Source organism: Notothenia rossii, assembly GCF_949606895.1.
Source record: "Notothenia rossii genome assembly, chromosome: 4".
NCBI classification, from domain to species: Eukaryota; Metazoa; Chordata; class Actinopteri; order Perciformes; family Nototheniidae; genus Notothenia; species Notothenia rossii.
In genome coordinates this window covers 81,975,338-81,995,704 of record NC_136902.1, presented here as the reverse complement: position 1 = coordinate 81,995,704, position 20,367 = coordinate 81,975,338, and the positions used below count along the sequence as shown (strand labels likewise).

At 39.5% G+C, this 20,367-nt stretch overlaps 1 protein-coding gene across 1 annotated transcript in view; it reads right to left on the bottom strand.

Moving 5' to 3' along the window:
• Positions 1-20,367, bottom strand: part of arap1 (ArfGAP with RhoGAP domain, ankyrin repeat and PH domain 1) — a 54,593-nt gene that overhangs the window by 21,075 nt on the left and 13,151 nt on the right. Inside the window, exons 2-13 of the mRNA XM_079677832.1 lie at positions 16,475-17,598; positions 12,019-12,188; positions 9,811-9,899; positions 9,644-9,726; positions 8,033-8,179; positions 7,521-7,590; positions 6,849-6,969; positions 6,485-6,669; positions 5,839-5,945; positions 4,633-4,832; positions 4,235-4,320; positions 3,751-3,933 (exon numbers count right to left, since the gene is read on the bottom strand). Coding sequence (XP_079533958.1) covers positions 3,751-3,933; positions 4,235-4,320; positions 4,633-4,832; positions 5,839-5,945; positions 6,485-6,669; positions 6,849-6,969; positions 7,521-7,590; positions 8,033-8,179; positions 9,644-9,726; positions 9,811-9,899; positions 12,019-12,188; positions 16,475-17,520 — 2,487 coding nt within the window. The 5' untranslated portion in view covers positions 17,521-17,598. The remainder of the gene's footprint in view (positions 1-3,750; positions 3,934-4,234; positions 4,321-4,632; positions 4,833-5,838; positions 5,946-6,484; positions 6,670-6,848; positions 6,970-7,520; positions 7,591-8,032; positions 8,180-9,643; positions 9,727-9,810; positions 9,900-12,018; positions 12,189-16,474; positions 17,599-20,367) is intronic.

Here is a 20,367-nt window from a genome sequence, read left to right as displayed (position 1 = left end):
CTGACACAAAGTCAACATAGACACAACTCAAGAAGAATGGGAGTAGCCATAGGTTGTGGTTGTTCCGGTGGGAAGATATTAACTCATACTAGGCTTATAACAAAGATGTGATGTTTAATATAAAGTGGGATCAGTGTATGGATTTTAGACTCTTTGGAAAAACATACTTTGTCACTGCATCTTTCTTGCACTTTTAAAAGTAAGCAAGTCAAACTTGGCACAATCATACTACAAAGCTGCCACACTTCCCTTTGTGTTTTACAACTTAACGCAATACAGTAAATGTCCCTGCCAATCATCTTTATGCTCCACCCAGTGCTCTTTGGCTTCTTTGCTCTCTCATAAACAAAAGGGGGGAGGGGGGGTTGTTTGATAAGTTAATCAAGAGGCTTTGAGGGAAGTATTATAATAAGACACCATGAAGTAACACAGGCTCATGGCTGGCCATTCTACACAGTATATGTTTGGTGTGTAAAAGTTGATGTTGAAATATTTCCTCATACAAACTTGTTTTTGCAAGAGAATATGAAACTCAACTATTGAATGAAAGGCTGTTGAAAGCATCAATAGTTGACTGCCTAAAAGAGAGAGGCAAAGAGAGGGGGGACACAGAGCAGGAAGGGATTGAGGGAGACAATGATGCCCATTGACAGAGGTGAGCCTATCATCTCGTACACAGAGAACACACACACACACACACACACACACACACACACATACACACACACATAAATGCAAAAAAGAAACAGAAACATGACTACACACACATTCAAATGCATGTTAATGTATCTCCACCCACTCCCAGTGGAAAGCATACACACAATAACTCTTATGTGCTCGCTGACATAGATCAACAACACAACAGTTCTTATAGTCTCAGGATAAAACTATGCCACACAAATACATGTAAATATGTGTTTGTTTTAGAGCACTGAGCTCATATACAGTGCTGTCAGAGATCCAAAGTCCATTGACACACATTCCTGAACTAACACTACCCTACAATCCTTAAAACCCACTGAAATAATTCACAAATACACACAAAATACTTTCAGTACTATTTCCTACAGCTCACACACACTTACCTGTAGGTTTTCAGTTCCCTTTAATCTCTCCTGTGTCTGAGTGTCAGTTTGGAGGCACGAAAAGTAGCGAATGGCAAAAATAAAATCAGTTTGAGATGCTTGAGTCGAGCAGGAAAGTTAAGAAAAGCAGCCAGGAGTGGAGAGATCAACTTTCTTCTGCAGTCGCAGCCAAACAATGAGGAGGGGGAGAGGGGGGAGGCGGAGTTACAGCACATTCCAGCTACAGCCGTGAGTAATGATGTCACATTCAGAAAAAAAGAAAGGAAAAACAAAGAAGAAAGGAAACAGAAGTGGAGGTAAAAAGCGTGCAATTGATAAATAAACCTGAGCCAGAGACACTCCAGTGCTCACACAGAACACAAACATCTGTTTCTCTCTACTTTTCACACAAACACACACACATACACTGTCTGATTGGCAAAGCCTGTGCACACAACTACTTAGCTAACACAAACACATTGTAGAGTATATTCTTTCTTAAGACACACCGAAGTCAAATGAATAGCAACGCAGAGCTGAGGGAAGCAAAGCATTTGGATTTAAGAAACAGGTAGAGCAGCATCTGTTTGAAATGAGAGGCAGTTAGTTCTCCTACAGGGAGACAGAGAACTGGTCACATTCTCAAGTAACGCAGAGAGAGAGATAACCATCATGGAGGACGACCTGCAGCAGCTCAATGAAAATGGTTTGAAACAAAACAAGCAATAATTGGTATAGACAATAAGAAAACATCCTTTATCTCCTTTTGCACTTCCCAAACACAGTGACTCACACACACAGGCTAGAACGCTTCAGGGAGGAAGAATAGTAGTCAGTCAGGTGTCTAATGTGAATCACGCGCACACACACACACACACACACACACACACACACACACACAGTCTGTGAGCAGTCCACAGTTTGCGGTAAGTGGGTTAAGCAGCTAATGAATGAGCAAGCAGGGGCTGACACACTGACACATTCAACACACACAGCGGAGCGCAGCGGGGGAACAACATAAAACCCCCGAATCTAGCAGCCCGGAAACAGCCCCCAGGGTCCTACTTCTGACTTTTACTGACCAACTTTATCACTTTGACAGGGCAATGGTTCCCACATTAACAAGGACATATACACAGGTAGTGCATCCTGAGAGGGCTCTTGTCTACAGGTACTGTAATTCCTCCCGTCTTTGTAATGTCTGCCCTACATTGCTGATTCTCTTACAACACTAGTATGAGCTTATATGTTTTGCAAACTATGGTGACTCAGAGGCATGCCAGGAATTCACAGGAGATAGTTTGTACAAAATAAAATAACGCTCCTATTACTCTAATAGGAGCGATGTTTAGCTTGTCTCTTGATGTAATTCATTCAGATTAATGCATTCAGCCGACTGTGCTTAACATGTAAGTCTTAATCAGGGATTCAGCTTTTTGCAATCTAAAAACCTGCGTTTCTTCCTACTACCGTGAGTTCAATTCAGTCTCATGGATGCCCCACTTTGAGTTCAAGTAACAAAAGCAGCTTGCTAAAAAAGGAGAAAACATCACGCAGTGAAAGAGTTAACTTTAGACTGGCTACTTTATTGTCACTGACTGGAAAATGTGAGACAACACACTTATTTTGGACTTTTATGATGAGTTTGATGAGGGATTTAACAGATGCTTAAATTAATGTTGACTCTTCGAAGGTTATTTACATATACACATACACAGCGATTTACTTATTTGTTCTGCATTCTTTTGAACTGGTCTCACAGGAATAGCTGGTTTATTGTTCCTCTTTCTTTCAGTCAATCAATCTGACAGATTAATACAAAAACAGTCATGACATTTCTTTATTCTTGGAGTCTTACTCATGATCTGATTAGTAAACACTCAGATGTATGGTGTCTGCTGTTTGTGTATTGCAGTGCAGAGTTCAGTCACAACTCAACCTGTTTGAGACATACGCACACAGCTGCAGGAAAAAAAGTCTTAAAGGACTGACTGTGTTGTGTAAGTAACTACATTCAACCGTACCCTTCAGAAGACACATAAATGATAATAAGGTCATCATGATGGGATAAAGACTAGTGTTTAGTGTCATGATTTGAAATGATTTAGATTCTCATGGTCATGATTTGGTTGAAAACATTACAGAGGCTGCTGATTTCAGGAACTATTTCAGGTCTGCTTTACGCTAATACATAAGGCATTGTAGCAAGATATATAATGAAAGCAGATTAAAGTGTTAATCAGCTTATGGAGTTTCTATTTATTTAAATGTTATATAAAGTTTTTGCCATAACAAAGGTGAACCAAAGACAAAAGGTGACATTCATTCATGCTAAACTTGCTCGAATAAACACTACAAAAGGTGTTTGTATTTTTCAATACTCAGTGACTTAAAAAAGTGACATGAAAATTGCTGCCTGTTACATAAACTAAATTAGAGGGCTTGGGCTAGCTGACTTTTTGTTTATCAAAACCAAAATTGTAGTGGATTGCTATTCTAACCATCTCTAAATCATCCTTATGCACAAAAGCATCTCTTTCTCAACGTCTGTTGACTAACGGTGACTTAAATGTACAACGTCTTATATTTTATAAATTAAATCTCTATAACCACTGAAGACAATGTGTACTGTATATTCAAATCGTAAACACAGGGGTTACAATAAAAGCAGCGGATTAACACTTACATTGTTGAGCTCTTTCTGGTTTCCGAACAGAGGGTGGTACTTCCTGTATTTGCCCTGCCGGTACTTATTGGTGATGAAGCGGCGTCTCTCCTCGCTGCAGCTAGAGGGGACCAAGGCTTCACTTGGCGGGATGTTAGCTGCCCAGAAACTGTTAACCCGCTCGTTGCCCAGCAACAGGAACACCTGCAACACAGGTAGGATTTAGATGAAGTATTTCCACATTAAGACGAGTAGGAGGCATCTTTGTAGAGGTCAAGATGTGGACCGTCTTTTGACAACATACATGTACATTGTGCCGTTTATCAGGAAGGCTTGTACATTTGTGTTATCATTTTTTTCATTGCAATCTATTCAACCATATTTAACCAATGTGTGTGTTAATCAACGTAGGAAAAACGAAATATTCAGTAAATCTGCAGCTCTGTCTGGGTTCAAACAGCCGTATAGAAAACACAACAACTCTTGTGTATATTTCTGCGTGTACCTTTATGAGCTCCTCGGTCCAGACCTTCCTGTCCATCTTCAGACTGCGCACCTTTGAGATGCTAGGACCCAGTCCTCTGTGCTCTCCTGGAACACACCAACATACATTATGAAGACTGTACAGACTGTGTAACAATATTGTTAGATTCTACTGTAACCCCACTTTTAACAACAGGATATTTATTTCATGTCCTTGCAACACATAGCAAAACAATTCATCAATATATCCTCTGTGTTCTAAGCTCATTTTGAAGACATGTATTCGCTGAAGATACTCAAAAACATGCTGACAACAATGCCAAAACTTTGATAAGCATAATATCTTCACATTGACAAAAGTAGAACACAGAACATCATGGACACAAAAATACACACATATACACCCCTACCCTCACAAACCTGCGCATCGTTTGCAGACCACCACACACAAGTTGATGGCCGCCCATTCTGGCTTTGGAGCCTCACAGTCGGCACAGAGACTGTTGCTAGGCTCCTCCCAGATCCGGTCTGCCACCTCGCTGTTCGACAGAGCCTCACCTATGGCATCACGCATGGAGTCAACCCACTGCTCCCGCAGCTGCTCTGACTCTGCGATGAAACTGCGGAGAGACACAAACACACGGCCGAGTGTTAGTGCCGACATGATGGTGTCGATGACCACCAAATGAATAAAAAGACTGTGTTTGCTCCGTGGCTGTGAGTTTATCCGTATGCTCGTGAATCCACTGAGAGCTGACTCACTCTGCTTTTGTTTTGCTAAATATACTGAAGTCAAAGACTGGAAACTTTATAAACACACACACACACACACACATTTGTGGCTTGACGCAGTCTCGCATGTCTGAGTTCTTCCTCTTTTCACTGGCTAACAACACAACTGTCTGCGTTCTTAAAACCCACACTTCTTAAACAGCTAGTTTAAAAAATGAACACTTAAATGCAACACAGTCCAACTCTTATACAAATACACAAGCCTTTTCAGCTCTCCCCATCCTGTCAAGCTGAGCCGTTGCACTGCAGGCTGCGTACTGTCGGCCAAATGACCACACACACCACACAAACACAAAATACTTGTGCACACATATCTGTCTCCATTTTCGTCACATACACACACACTCACAGAAAGAGCTTTTCACATTCTCCAAAGATGTCCAGCTGAGGACTGTGAGTGAAGCTGGACGGTGGGAGTTCTCAGTAAAAAAACAGGATCTAATTTCCCTGAGGCACCAAAACCAACTCCGCGGTTGACTTTGCAGGAAGTTTGATTTTCTTTTGATCTAAAGTCCTTATGGTAAAACATAAATCCTGTATATAAAAGTATGTGTAAGCACAAGATACTTGCAGAAGGCACATACACAAAGAACACCCAGGTCAGACAAAGAGTTTTACTTTATACACATGAAACAAAGTGACAGACATTATACAAACGCATACACACACACAGATTTGTGGCTTGATGCAGACTAGCCACATAATGCATATGTCTCCATCCTTAAAGTAAAGTAAACACTCAAATGTCTTAAATTGACCCACAAAGACTCACAAAATGTAAGAGTTTGGATTCTCTTATTGCATTTAAAAAGATATGTTGTGCACATGTAGTACCTGAATATGCGGTACGGTGTTGTAAGATCAAAGCCACGGCGATCTGTTTCTTTAATATTTCCAACATTCATCTCAATGGATGTGATGCCCACTCCTATACGATAGTCCTGCAATAGAAATATTACATTCATTTTAGTGCTTCTTTAAATGTGAAGAAGGCTGAATTAATGTCCACTAGTTTATCTTACATTTTGAGGATGATGTAAGTGTAATTTATAAACTAATATTACACTAATGTAACTTTGTGCAATTCATTATAAAACGGACAAGTCAAATCAAGCAATCTGATTGGTTCTTAGCCGTGATATACTGAGCGTATACCACGGGGTAGAATTGTAAGTTACTTTTCACAACAAGTCAGTATCCCTCCGCGTCTGAGAAAAACATTATACCAATTCAATATAAAACTGCACATGATAAAGCCTATGCTCCTAAGATCAATTCTATCTGTTCCCTTTTAGAAAAGGCTAAACACAATGATGTAATGACTGTGTCGAATATGGATAAATAGATATATTTTACTCAGAAAAACGCTTTATTGCGTGCAGTTTAATACTTCTATAAAGTGTTTTGCAAAATAAACACTACACTACTAGTATATGTTTTGTACACAGTGGTCTCTACAGGCATGCAGGAGGGCTCTTACCTCAATGTTTTTGTAGAGGAAGACTTTATCTAAGGCAACAACAGTATAAAGTTTGGAGCGTAACCCTCTGAGCTCCAGATTGCCCTGAAAGTCCAGGGCCAGAGGTGAGCCGGGGGTCATGGTGCTGCGCAGAGGGCGCCCCCTGGTGCAGTCCTGCAGAACAGCCACCCAGTCGTTTCTCTCCCCTGGAGGATTGTGCAAACACATGTAAAGATGAAGGTGTTTAGTCAAATAGGCAAGCACAAATACCAACCAAGACATGTTGCATATTGTGTATGTTTAAGATACATGCAGGTGACATATCGCAAACAGGAACATACTAAAGTATGTGTGAGCACACAGATGACCAGACAAAAATACAGACCTTCACTTTCAGCCCTGAAGATAAATGTTCGGTTGTTTGTGACGACCTCGAACTTCAGCTCCCCCACACTGCTCACATTGGTGATGAAGGGAGTAGAGATGATCCCCTTAGAATACACCTCCTGTTGCAGAACACACACAGCAACACGTTATCTGTTAGACGGATCAATATCTAACAAACAGCATGCAGGTTCATGCATCTTGACCATCTCACAGAACTCCCTTCTAATGAAGCATATCCATTTTCATTGACTCTGAGACACACGTGTGTGAAGCACGTCACCATAAGACTCCTCCGTCACATTGATAATGATCATTTACTTTAAGCAATATATTCGGGCAGGTATTTATTAAATATCTTTCTAAATTTCTCTTTCTATTTTTTGCAAACTTATCTGTAATAACTGACGATAGGAACCATTTTCACTTTGGCTTAGCAGTTTAACACTTTAGGTATAGTTACCCTGCTAGATTTAGGTCATATATATATACATACATACATACATACATACATACATACATACATACATACATACATACATACATACATACATACATACATACATACATACATATAGACATTAATTCAATGTGTATACATAGAGTACACTTGAGCCCATTAGAACATATCATGCGATCATGGGATGGAGTCACTATCCATATTTGATGTTACCTTCTCATTGTCGAAGTATCTCAGGTAGTCCACATCCAGCTTTACCCATCGTCTCTGATAATAAAGGGCCCTGTGTAAGGTAAAGTAACACAAATATATATGTATTAAAAAAAGGTGAGGTACAAACTTATTTTACTGTAATACAAGAGGAACTGAGATACAGGTTTTGCAAAGTTAAACTTGGTGGAAATTTGAAGCATTTCAGCATAAAGAATGTATTAGTGTCATGTTTGTACTATTAATGGTGGGCCTTATACTCAATGTAAAGCTTATAATGAAAGCCATTAAAAACAGCCCTAACAGTGAAACCATACTTTGATCTTTACCATTTAAGGCATGTTGAAAGTAAGATATCTCTGTAGAGTATTTGTTGATACACTTGAAATAGCACAACCTCAGCTTGTGTGTGTGAATGTGTGAATGTGTGTATGTGTATGTGTATGTGTATGTGTATGTGTATGTGTATGTGTATGTGTGTGTGTGTGTGTGTGTGTGTGTGTGGTCATTCTTACCCCTGAGGTGGGTTCTTGTCCAGCCAGCCCATCTTGATGACAGCAGCGAGCTGAGAGCTGTCGTCTTTAGAGGCCGAGGACAGTCTGCCGGTGTTCGGGAGGTAGACGCTTCCCTGCATATTTCCAATGCCCCCCTCCTGCCATGGGCTGGAGATTCAAATACACAGAAATAAGCAGTAAAACACACACGCTTAGGAAATTATATTTACAGAAAGAAACCTAGAAATAATGTTTTCATATTAATCCTATTTCTTACTGTATATATAAAAGTTCATATTTTGTATTATAGAAAACATTTGTGTCACTTCTTATTATTTAACTATTAAGGCGCAACAAAACATTTTATAAATTTGAGCTGTATCAGAGTTAGCTACCAGCTAATTTAGATCTGTAGTCCCTTGGCAAAAACATGGAGAATAACCCCTCCGTTAAGTAATAAATAACTTTGTTGTGCAAAAATACAAAAACAAAAACAGGAGATATTCAATTAACATCAACACAATAGCTCAACATTAAGATACATCAAGTGTACATTATTGGTTTGATTTTATCCATTATTTTATCTTGGATTTAAAATCTCTAGAGCTGCAGCACTCTCTTTGACTTATTCCATTTACAAATGTCTTTTAAGTTGGACATTTTGAAACTAATTTTTAAAAGATCAGTCATCAAACATCATTAGATTAGATTATTCAAAACATCATGGTAACCTTTGCGCACACTACTCTGTCTTATTAGTGGCTTTGTTGTACCAATGACTGGCATGAATATAAACAATTTTAGCCTTTTTGCAAACAAGGCATTCATTTTAGATGCACAGAACTGTTATACATGGAGAAACTGAAAAAAGGTTCATTGGTGTTCAAACTAGGGTTCCTCCAAGGTCAAAAATAGCTTGTGTGATCTAGAAAATGTTCAAAAATCATGTTTGATTACAATATTGAGCTCTGTGCACTTTTAACTGATGTATTCAGTAGGGCTAAACAACAACATCAGGATTCGACAGAAGATCCACTTGTTTTGCTGCCAAATCCAAAAGCTTTAAAGTTGGGGTAGGTAAGTTTGAGAAACCGGCTCGAGATACAATTTTTGTTATATTCCATGGAACGCTCTGAACATCCCGATAGCAATGAATATTTTAAGTGCTTTGACAAAAAATCCATAAACAAAATGCCATCTGTGGAAGCCGTAGTACTGTAAAAAGCACGACCAATCATCTGAGCCGGCCCGGCTAAAATAACTGGATGGCCTACCTGCCTGTCAGCCTTCCATCTGTGCACAAACTTATCTCGTGCCCTCATTGATCATGTGCGCGTTTGTGTGTGTTGGAGGAGGGGCTCTGTAAGGAAGTGGCAGATTTCTTCCGGCTGTGTATTTTCAAATTCTAGCGCACTCAAGCCGGTTTCTCCAAAATTACCTACCCCACCTTTAATGCTCTAAGCTCCCACACCTTTGCAGGCCAGGTGAATACAAAACTTGAAAGACTAGTATAATTTTCCTGGCAAGCTGTCCGATACTTTTATAATTACCGTTTGTGTTATTCTATTGTACAGCCTAATTGTGAGTTTCTGTATATAATACAATGTTTGTATGAGTTAGTGTATGACTCACTCATCATCATCCAACTGCTCATCATCACTGAACCAAGAACTGCGCTTTCCTTTTACATGGCCGGGCACTTGCAGGGACATATCCTATTGGAGGAGAAAGCCGTCAATCACATTGTGCAGAAGGAGAAGAGAAAGAAAAATGTCATAGAAGAAGACCTTCTCACTTACCCTTTCGAATCCAGTCATTCGATTAACACCCGGATTAAAGAAGTCTGGATCCTCGTATTCATCAGAGCTTTCATTGAGTGAATCGAGCCCTGAAGAAGGAAGTAGAAAAGAGAACAAATGTTGCAGTGCTTAAGGCGTAGTTTGTTAGAAGAGGGATATATGAGGTAATTGTTTGTGTGTTACAGTAGATGGCAGTGGGCACACAACCAGGTTGAAGGAGCAGACAGGACAATCAGAATAGAAGCAAAGCACTCTACTGATGTGAGCAGCAAACACATTTTAGGTTCCTAAATAAAGTCCCACTTACAAAGAAATCAACATCAGTTTTTTACCACTTTAACTTGCCGTCTAAAGTGGTTATCCGTGCCCTCTTTAAAGCCATCAGACTATATTCACAAAGGCAAGTGCCGCCTGACAGTAAGCTGTGCACTCTAATTTATATGCTTTTTGTTTTAGGTGAAATACATCTTTTAGTTTGGTAAAATTTGTGTTGCTGCCCATCTGTTTCTCAAATCTGGGCGAGTGCCAACCATAATCTAATGTCTGTAATACACTTTGATGGATAAGCACCTTATACAACCCAATTTTTAACAACTATCCGCTTTAAAGTTAGTGTTGCAGATTTGGTTTGGTTTGCAGGACAACTTTAAGACGCTGACACCGTTTTCAAAAAGAACACACATAATATGATGTTCGATCAACATAATAAAATAATTGGATTGCATACAATTATTTTGTTTCCGAATAGAACAGTAGTACATTTGTAATGACACCATAGGATTTAGACAAGGCTCAATTACCCATAATGCAACATAGCTATATTTAAGACATATTGCTTTTTTCAAACAGGCGGATTACTTTTTTCTGACTTGGAACAAAAGCAGCATTAATGCTTCCCGTATAGTATCAGTTTGCTCTAGAAGTACATAGTTAATTATATTTTCATTTGGGAAACAAGAAGTCAAGAATATAATGCTGAATATATTTGGCAGAATAGACGTACAGTACAAAGAAAACATTTCACTTTGAGCGTACATTTTGAAGCCAACTTCACATGGCCTCAGTATCAACCCAGAGATAAACTCAAAGTGTTGACATTCTTTCTCTGAGGGTTACTAGACATCACTCTGGGAAATTCCTTGAAAACCTAATAGAGCAAGAGTGGGGCATTTGGATATGATACAAAGTAAATTACAGCGGTGAGTTACTTATCTGCGTCAGAGTGTTATCTGTGTTAATGCATGTTTGTGGACACAGAAACTAAATGGTCTAGGAAGGACATCAGAGAGAGTCTCTATCTAATGTACTATGCAAGAGCTGCCTGTGTGAAATTATGAAGGTTGTTTTTAAGAAATATTATTTTGAGAATTATTATTAAGTCTAATTATCTCACATTTTTCTTTCAGTTTTACGATGGACATTTTTGCAGTATGTGAACAGACCCTACTTGTAGATCTTCGTGAACATTTTCATCTCTTTTTCTTTGTTGAACTACTGATTTGTACAGGCACGGTCGGTGTCATGTCATTAATTTGATTTAAATGACATTTACAGTTGGAGTGTTAAGGGTACTTTTGTTACCAGCAACATTTCATGTTAAAATAAAAGGTTTACCATTTATCTACAATTACTGGTAAAAGTTGCCTAATGAAAGATGTCTTTACAAGCTCATATGTTGAGGTACAAACATCGCAATAAGGAGATTTTAGTTAAATAATATTTCAGAAGCATTTAAACAAGATTTACGGAAAGTGAGAATAAATCATCTTCTTTTTTTATTGTTTTGACAGAAATGTATGTTTGACATAATTCCCTGTGCCTTTAGGGAATAAAAGGTGGACAATGAACTCGGGTTCAATTTTGAATAAGAAACGGACTCACAATAGGGCTAAGATGTCACAATGATATAAGGTTTTCAATTAAATTATTACTGTGGTCAGAAGAATTCACAAAAAACAATAGTTTGCATATTTATAGAACATTTGGGGAAACATTTTTGCAGCGATATTTGTATTTCACTTTGTTGTGTTTGTGTCTTTTTTTTACTGATACTGTACATAACACTCAAAATACTTTTGTATGAAGTTGGAGGAAACATATTTTCCAATAACTGAGCAAAAGCAAAATATCTAAGAGGTGCTGGATTAGTTAAACGATCATGGGTGTATTATGTACCCAAAAGTGTTATATCCTGAATATACTACTTACTGGATTCACGGGGGGGTTGGGGGGCTCTCCTTGCAGGCAGCGCTGGCTGAGCGACAGGCTGGGTGGACTGATGTGCGTCTTCTAGAGTTTGCGGTGTCCTGATGCGAGGAGGGACCTGTGGAGTTTGGTCTTTCTGGATGTCATCAGCAACCGTCTTGATGTGAGAGGGGCTGGGGGATAAAGGGTCACAGGTAAGGTCAACAGATGTTTGAGGAGCAGGAGAAGAGTCCTCGGACACCGCAGTGCTCGGATGTTGGGTGAAAAATCCAAAGAAGACTGCCGATTGCATACATCCTCTGTACAAAAGAAAGCTGGCCGCCTCTATACAATACCCACCTGTCTTGTCATTCCATAGTGAAAAGTACATGGACCAACTGCTAAAGGAAAAAGTTGCAGGCAACAAACTTGTCCTTTTTGTCCCAGAAGTTGATCTCAGAGCAGTTGCAAACCTGCGTTCCTCTGCTCCTCTCCTGACTGTCTGAATGTTTTTCAAATTCTGGGTAGAGCAGCAAGTCCGAGCCTGCCTCATCTTGAAATATATCTTCATGTAAACACAGCATACCTCTGGCTCCACTGATAACACACAAACACATGTGTGAGCTATGTGCCTTAACCTGTCGTACAATATAATGTAGTGAAACATTTAAGCTGTAACAATTGGCACAGCTGTTATGACACCGACGAGGAACCTAGGTTGAAATCCAGCTTTCACAGAGTCGAATTCAAAGCTGCTAAACAGTTGATGTTTGCTACATTTGATTACATCTAATGCAGACCTCAAATATTTCAATCACAAGCATGATTTCAGGAAAGCTTACTAAATATCGTGATAATACTGTTTATAATCATGGCACACATGAAATACTTAACATGTGCAATAGTGTTCCTCACAGTACACACTTGTGTATCAATCCAGTTTCTTCTGATGCTTCTTCTGGGTTGGGTTGTGGTGGCAGCAGGCTAAGTTTCTCACTACTTATCTCTATCAACCATAATATTCAGGGTTGATCTCACACACAATCTTACCCTCCCTTTTCAATAACACCTCGACATAGTTTTACTCCGTCTCTTTGGACAACTTGTTCCAACTGCTTGCATTTATCGTGCAAGTTCAATATTGTCTGAAATAATAACAATATTACTTTGTTTTCTTAATAGAAAACAAATATGCACAGGGTCAGAAGACCTGACATTGCAAATAACCTGCGATTCATCAAACTTTACCGCAGCTCAGTTCTGCTTCTGTTTGCATAGACAGATCAGCCAACTGGAAAGAGAGTTACCGGTAAGTTACTAATGTGGTTTTGAATGTGAAGACAAAGCACATAAGGAAAGTGCCTTTGATATACATGTTTATTAAAATATATCTTACATTGTTGCATTTTTGCTATTAATAAAAGAGCGTTCATAATCCGCAATATCCTTCATACTTGAAGTTCACTTGTATGTAAAAAATAGCATAGGCTAAAGAAAACTGCATGACATTTACAAACAACCCAATAAAGAACATTAGCTGCTGAACATCTATTAAACTGTTTGGTTGAAAAATGTTCATATTGTTACCACTATTTTATCCTAAAGTTAACATCATCATTTCAAGCTGACGGGACAGTCAAGAGTTAGCACACAGGCGTGGTTTCTATTCATGCAGTATTGTGAAAGTTCCTCTTTTATCCTCCTTTTTTTGTGGATATCCTTCTCGTTCCAGTCTAATGGTTAACTTTCAAGATTTCAAAGCTTGAGAGATATTTGTTAATAATCACTGCAAATGGCGCAAGAACGAACATATGTAATATGTCACTTAGTTTCCCAAATAAATCTTCAGTTGCAAGTTCCACATACCTGAGTGGAATACTATCAGAATAACTATTACTGATTTGTTTTAGGTTGAAAAGGCATAAGGCTTAAGACAAAACTTAAAAAACAGTTTGGACAATTTCCCTGGTAAGACACATTTAAACTGCTGGTTTAATGCTTCATTTAGTGAGATAAACAATGTCTGAATTAGCTGGCAGAAGGCCTACATATATACAAAACGGAGATTAGGAGTAAGCCATTCCACTATGTGGACAAATGGCTTTTTTTGTATGTTCCTTCCCTTCCAGCACAATAAACTAATTTATGATGTAGCAAACCATACATTAAATTAAACTCGACTCTTAATTCATATGATATTCCTTTGCTCTGTTGAATAATAATCCAGAAGATGATAAACAATGACGGGAAACTGACCTGTTGACACAGTTCCTCCTTTTACTCAGAGGAAGAGTGCTGAGAGGGGATGCTAGCTAAATGCTATATTTAACCTGCGATCTGCTAAGCTAATGGAAGTCATGAACTAAAGAAATAACAACTGCTCCTTTCCCCCCCCAAATTGTGTGCATGTGAACTTATTCGGGGAACATTTCTACCCCTTATGCTGAGATCATGTAACAATAGGTAATGGATGGTTTTAAGAGTTACTGTCAAATACATTTTAAGCTGGCATATGTGGTGCTAGGTTCAAAATGTAGAAGTTTATCATCATTGGACAGCACCAAGCTATTTCATGCTGTGGCACAAAGTCAATGGTCAATTATTTATAGCCTCTGTTTGAACAACGGTCTGTTTGACATCGCTGATAGTGAGTGCTGAAAGTAAAGCTAACAGTAGGCTACAGTTTTTCTCTAAGAAAAGACCTGATTTATCTGACAGCTAAACACCCCAAAGTATCTATTTGCAAAATATCTTCTTACTGGTTTTTTTTAACCCTAACCCTGGTTTATCACAGACATACCGGTCATACCCTAATAACACTGTCAGTCCTCTAAAAGTGTACAGCTCCAGGACAGGACTGGACTGGACAGGATAACTGGTCACAAACAGGATCATTTTGAACAAAATGATATACTCTGGTGAAGGTAAAAAACAAAACTCAAGTAACAGGATAACATCTCCACTAACAGCACTTGGTTTTCTATTCACTGAAAAGAGTAGTAATAGCAGAAAGGATTACAACACAGCAAAAAAAAGAAAGGCTTCCTTGTTGAAACTGCCACACAGAACAGAGTAAGGGATTACTTATAAGAAGGGGAGAGTGCATGCTAAACACAAGTAGAAATAAAAAAGAGACAAGATTAATGTCAATGTTACCTGTTACGACATGTTCAAAAGGAGTCCTCTTCAGTGGCAAAACAACAACCGTAAACACACACATGCACACCAGAGGAGAGGAAGGATAAAGGAGGAGGAAATGACCAGTCACAAGAAAGTGGGAGGAGGCAGTGAAGCACACTAACAAGGAAACATCAGAGCGTGTGAATGTGTGCTCTTAAAAGCTACAAACAGTTTGAAGATAGTCCCTGGTAACAACCACTACAGTCTTTTCTTTCTCCATTTAGTTTTCACTCTCTCTATTTCCCCATGTCACTCAGACAGGCTAATGAGGAGGGTTTTAAACCGCTCCGTTTTGTTCTTCATTGTAACTTCCTCCCTCTCTCTCTACAGCTAGTTTCCCTTTCAAAGCACAGACAGAGATCATGCATATGTTGCTCATAATAGAAGTACTCCTGAGGATAGGCCTAGGTTTCTTTCCCCTTACTGGTGGCAAGATACAGATAACATCTCGCATGTGATCACCAGGAAGTACACAAAAAGACATATGATAAAGACTTGCTAGCCTTTCAATCTAGTAGAAGAAGAAAAGTTTGCAAAAGAAAAAAATGCATCCTCTTAAAAACATTTAATTGCACATCCACAATTGTGCAAACACATAAATGTCCACAAAGAGAAAAACACAAAAATGACCTGTGAAAATTATTTAAATCCTGCATTATTTTTCACACATTTACACAGTGTCGGAGTATAAAAGTTCAGACAAAGTAACCATAGACCCTTTGAACAACACACACGCATGAGCAACCACAAATACACACGTCAGATGAACACACATTTCCGTGTTCAATGAGCCACAAAGCTAGGTCCACTCCTTCAGTCAATGCTCTTCAGCCATTCAGTTTCAGGAAGTGTCTATTTTTTATTTCAGGAAGTCTTTAAAAGTCACCAATTATATGTTTTGTGACTTAACTTATTCTTAAAGAGATGCAAGGATCCCTTTTGTCCAATAGGGGGCAGTACAATCCTTTAAGAACTAAAACAAGTGTAGAGTTGAGATTCTTGAAATGTTTTTAACAAACACACAATCAAACTATCACTTATCAAATCATTTAAAGCTGTCTTTATAATTTACCCTTTAATACAGCACCCTTAATCACTCAGACAACGAGCATGTTACTATATCTTACTATCAAAGCAGTCCTTTGCTCTAAGTTAACCCACATATACTGTAGTACTGATGGCAAAACATGTACTTTAAGTGGGATGGAAAACTTATACACTAACTATTGTCCTGTAAAAAGTTGCCCTTTAATAAAACAGGGAAGAGGGGGAGGGATTAACTGGAAAAAAGTAGTCTTACCTGTGAGTTCTGGGAGAGTGTGCAGGTAGCCGGTGTGGGATTGGTGGAGGGCCTTTAGGTACCGCCCCTACCTTTGGAGGAAGAGGTGGAGCACTTATTCCATCGCTTTGGGGAGCAGTGGGGGATACGGGTGACATTTGTCTTCCTCCATCACTCCCCAAATGATGGGCAGGCGGCTGAATGTCTAATGTCTGAGGCCGAGTTCGGGCAGACGGGGTTTCAGGAGGGGGGAGAGGTGCATGTGTGGGGGAACTATGAAACACTGATCGGCTCTGTACAGTTGGGGTTTTAAATGCATCTCTGTCCAGTTTAGGAGAGACAGGGGTTCGAGCAGCAGGTGAGGGGCTCAGGGGGGAGGAGAAGCACTGTGGAGGGCAGTTGGGGGTGCTTCGTGGAGGGACAGGGGGCAAAGAAGGGTCAGCAGTTGGAGAAATAACTTGACTTGGGTCACAGTCGTCTGGAGGACTAGAACGAAACCTGGTCCTTTCTTTAGGCACAGGCCTCCTCCTCTCTCCATCTCCTCCCCCGTCCCTCTCCTCCTCCTTCCCTCCTCTAGCTGCCGTTTGTCTTTGTTCAGGAACTGGCTTCTTCTCTTCTGCTTCTCCGCTCTCCTCTTTCATCCTGTGCACCTGGCGCTCCCTGGGGACTGGTTTCTCTCTCTCCCTGGGTGTAGGTCTGGATGTCTCTCCATCTCTTAACCCCCTTTCCTTAGGGACAGGTGTATCTTCCACTGGGATAGGCACAGCTCTTTCTCTCTGCAACACTTTGGGGGGTTCAGTTTCCTCCGGTCTCTGGTCTCTCTTAGGCGGTAAGATGTAAGAGTATGTGTCAAATTGTGCGTCGCTCTTAGCATGTGTTTTGTTCAGGCTAGCCAGAATGCGTCTCTGGTGCCCTGGCAGGGTGATGCCCATCTGATCCAGGGTTTCGGATGTGAGGTTGCGACATTGTAGAAACGATGCTAGCCCGGCGCTCCGAAAAGCCTCGGAATACTGCTCCAGACGAAGAACGCTTAACCAGTCCCACACAGTCAAACAGGATTCAGACATGACTGGTGTGTGTGTGACTGCAGCATGTGGGAGGGGAAGTCTACGTCCGCAGAGAAAATGCAGACCTCAGATCATGGCCTGTCGAAGAAAACATGTATTAACAAAAAGCACTCCATTCTTTCGAGGTTATAAATGGTTTAATAAAGTGTTTTCAAATGGGACACAATTAAACACAAACATGCATCAGCTCGAAACAAAGATGTTCTTCCTAAAAATTCATAATTGTGCGTCACTGGTCTGATTAAATACCAGATGATGAAAGATACTTTCTTTGTTCTTAACTAATTTGGGAAATCATGCATTGAGTAATGTTATGCTTCCCGAAAGACAAATACTGATGATTATTAACAATCGTGATGACGGTAGTATACATATGACAGTTGGATATATTTATAGACTGTAGTGTCAAGGTGTGATGAATTGCTCTCAGGGTTGGTGACTATCTAGTCGCTTAAAGAGGAAGTTGGTTTGACGCTTCTTCAGTAAGATCCCCCAATCATTTGGAAATGCATTGTCATTCTCAACAGTACTTGTGCTCACTTTGAGGTCTATAGACAGCTTTAAAAAAGATAATAAAGAAACCTTTGTTTCAGAAAGTGCTTAAATCAAATGATCATATTTTATTTCAGTGACTTAGAAGGTGTCACTCATTCGAGGCAAACATATAGGAGTGTTGTGTAAGCATAAAAGCACATATTTTGAAAAAGGAACCACTTAACTTGAAGATTATTCCTTTTGAGCAGCACCTTCACACAACAGCCCACAATTGGGAGGAAGTGTAGTTGACACAACAAGTATTGGCACACAACGCACGTCCACACAGACTCACCCAATTCTCTCTTCATCTCTCAAACACACACTTGAACGCTGCATAAGTGGATTGAAGATAGGCTTCCCAGAAAGCTACCCCATATTTATGCATTTGCACTCTCTCAACGTGCAGTCCACTCTAGGTTTCAGTTTCTAATGCTGTGTGACTTTAAAATATGAATATGAATAATGAACTTGTGACCGTGTTTGAACTGTCGAGGTATGAGGATGTCTGTATGAAGTTTTCACACGAGCCACAAGGCCTTGATAAGGAAACAGGGAATATCCAGCTGCAGTCACATGACACAAACCCGCCTGCCTGTGAGAAATATATAAGAGAGGACTATTGTTGTTGTTGTGATGCAGAAAGAATAGCTACAGCATGTCAAATACATTAATAAAGATCAACCTGATAATACTTACACTGCATTCACACTGTTTTATCTCAGCCTTGTACTTTGACCACAGGGGAAGCTGATGGTTTTAAGTTCGAGCCACAAACAGTCTAATTCTCTCCTAAACACCAACACATACTTTATTGTGGGAGCCTATGAACTGAATATTCATTGTGGGGACCTGTTAATGTGCCTAGGACAATAATAAGCACTTTGGTTGTCATTTATGTATAGCTTAATACAAGGTCCACCACCTAATCACCCTATTGGACTTTAAATAACGTTTTTGTTAGCTCCTGAAACAGTACTCCAGAGAGAGTGAAATGTACCCAACAATGACAAATAGGGCTGCAACAAACGACTAATTTGATAATCGATTAATCTATCGATTAATGAAACGATTAATCGATTAATCGGATCGTTAAGGTTTTAACTGTACTACTACTTATATCAATACTGCTTATCGATCCGGTCCTTTCAACGATAGTATTAACGGTTCTTTTGACAAGAAATAAGGTAAACTAACTCAACAAATTGTGAACAAAACTAACATTGCTTTTTATTTTAATTAAATGCATAATATTTCACATCAAAAGAAACAACAATGTTTTAACAAATCATATTAAATAATGTGATGACAGAACTGTAAACAGAATAGCTGAAACTTTAACAAAATAACTAATTCAGTTACCTCTAATCATTAACCTATGTTTTTATAACTGAGTTAACTCTGCGTGCTGCTGCTAGCATACATAACACCTGACGTGGAAAGGTTACTCTTGGAAGGGGCTACAGAGCTGCTAGAAAGACAGCCGAACCCGGTGCATTTCTCCGTCTGAATGTGGTGCACTTTTGCTAAATGTTTAGACAAATTGCTCGTTTTACCGCCTTTATATGATAAACTGTTATTGCAATTTTGGTAACGAGCATTGTCCACATCGAGACGGATAAAGTTTAACCACACCTCGGAGCGCGTTCTCTCCGCCATCTCCTGCGTGTGTGTGTAAACTGCCCCGCCCCCTCGCAAGCAGGCGGGGGAGAGATCGCTCGTCTGAATTCGGAAGATCGAAAATACATTATAGACGCATTTTGTAGTCATATTGCATATTAGAAACTGAGTTGGCGACACTAAGACTGCGATATAATGTTTATGTAGCAATAATACATAACATATGTTTTTAAATGTCTCCTGTACCCATACAAAAGAGCGATAACGTTGGAGCTTAACGGGGTGTAGAACACATGTGATGACGTCACCAACGAATCGACGACTGAATTAGTTGCCAACTAATTTGGTAATCGATTTTAATCGATTAAGTCGATTAGTTGTTGCACCCCTAATGACAAATAACTGAAAATTAGCTTGAATTATATTACATTCCTTGACCATTTTACTGGATTTTAGATACAATTACATTAAAAATATTCAAGAATAAGTAGCTAGTTTTGTTCATCTGTAGTACACAGAAGCATTAGATGTATTACTAACAGCAGAGGCAAACAAGAAATGAAATCCTGAGTAAGACCTTATTTTTTACCTGGGTAGCTAGCAGTGGGGGCGAAGGAGGCTGAGCACAAAGTCCAGTCCGAGACATGCTATTCGCCAGTGTGTGAGTATGTACAAACAAGGGCATTTCATTTC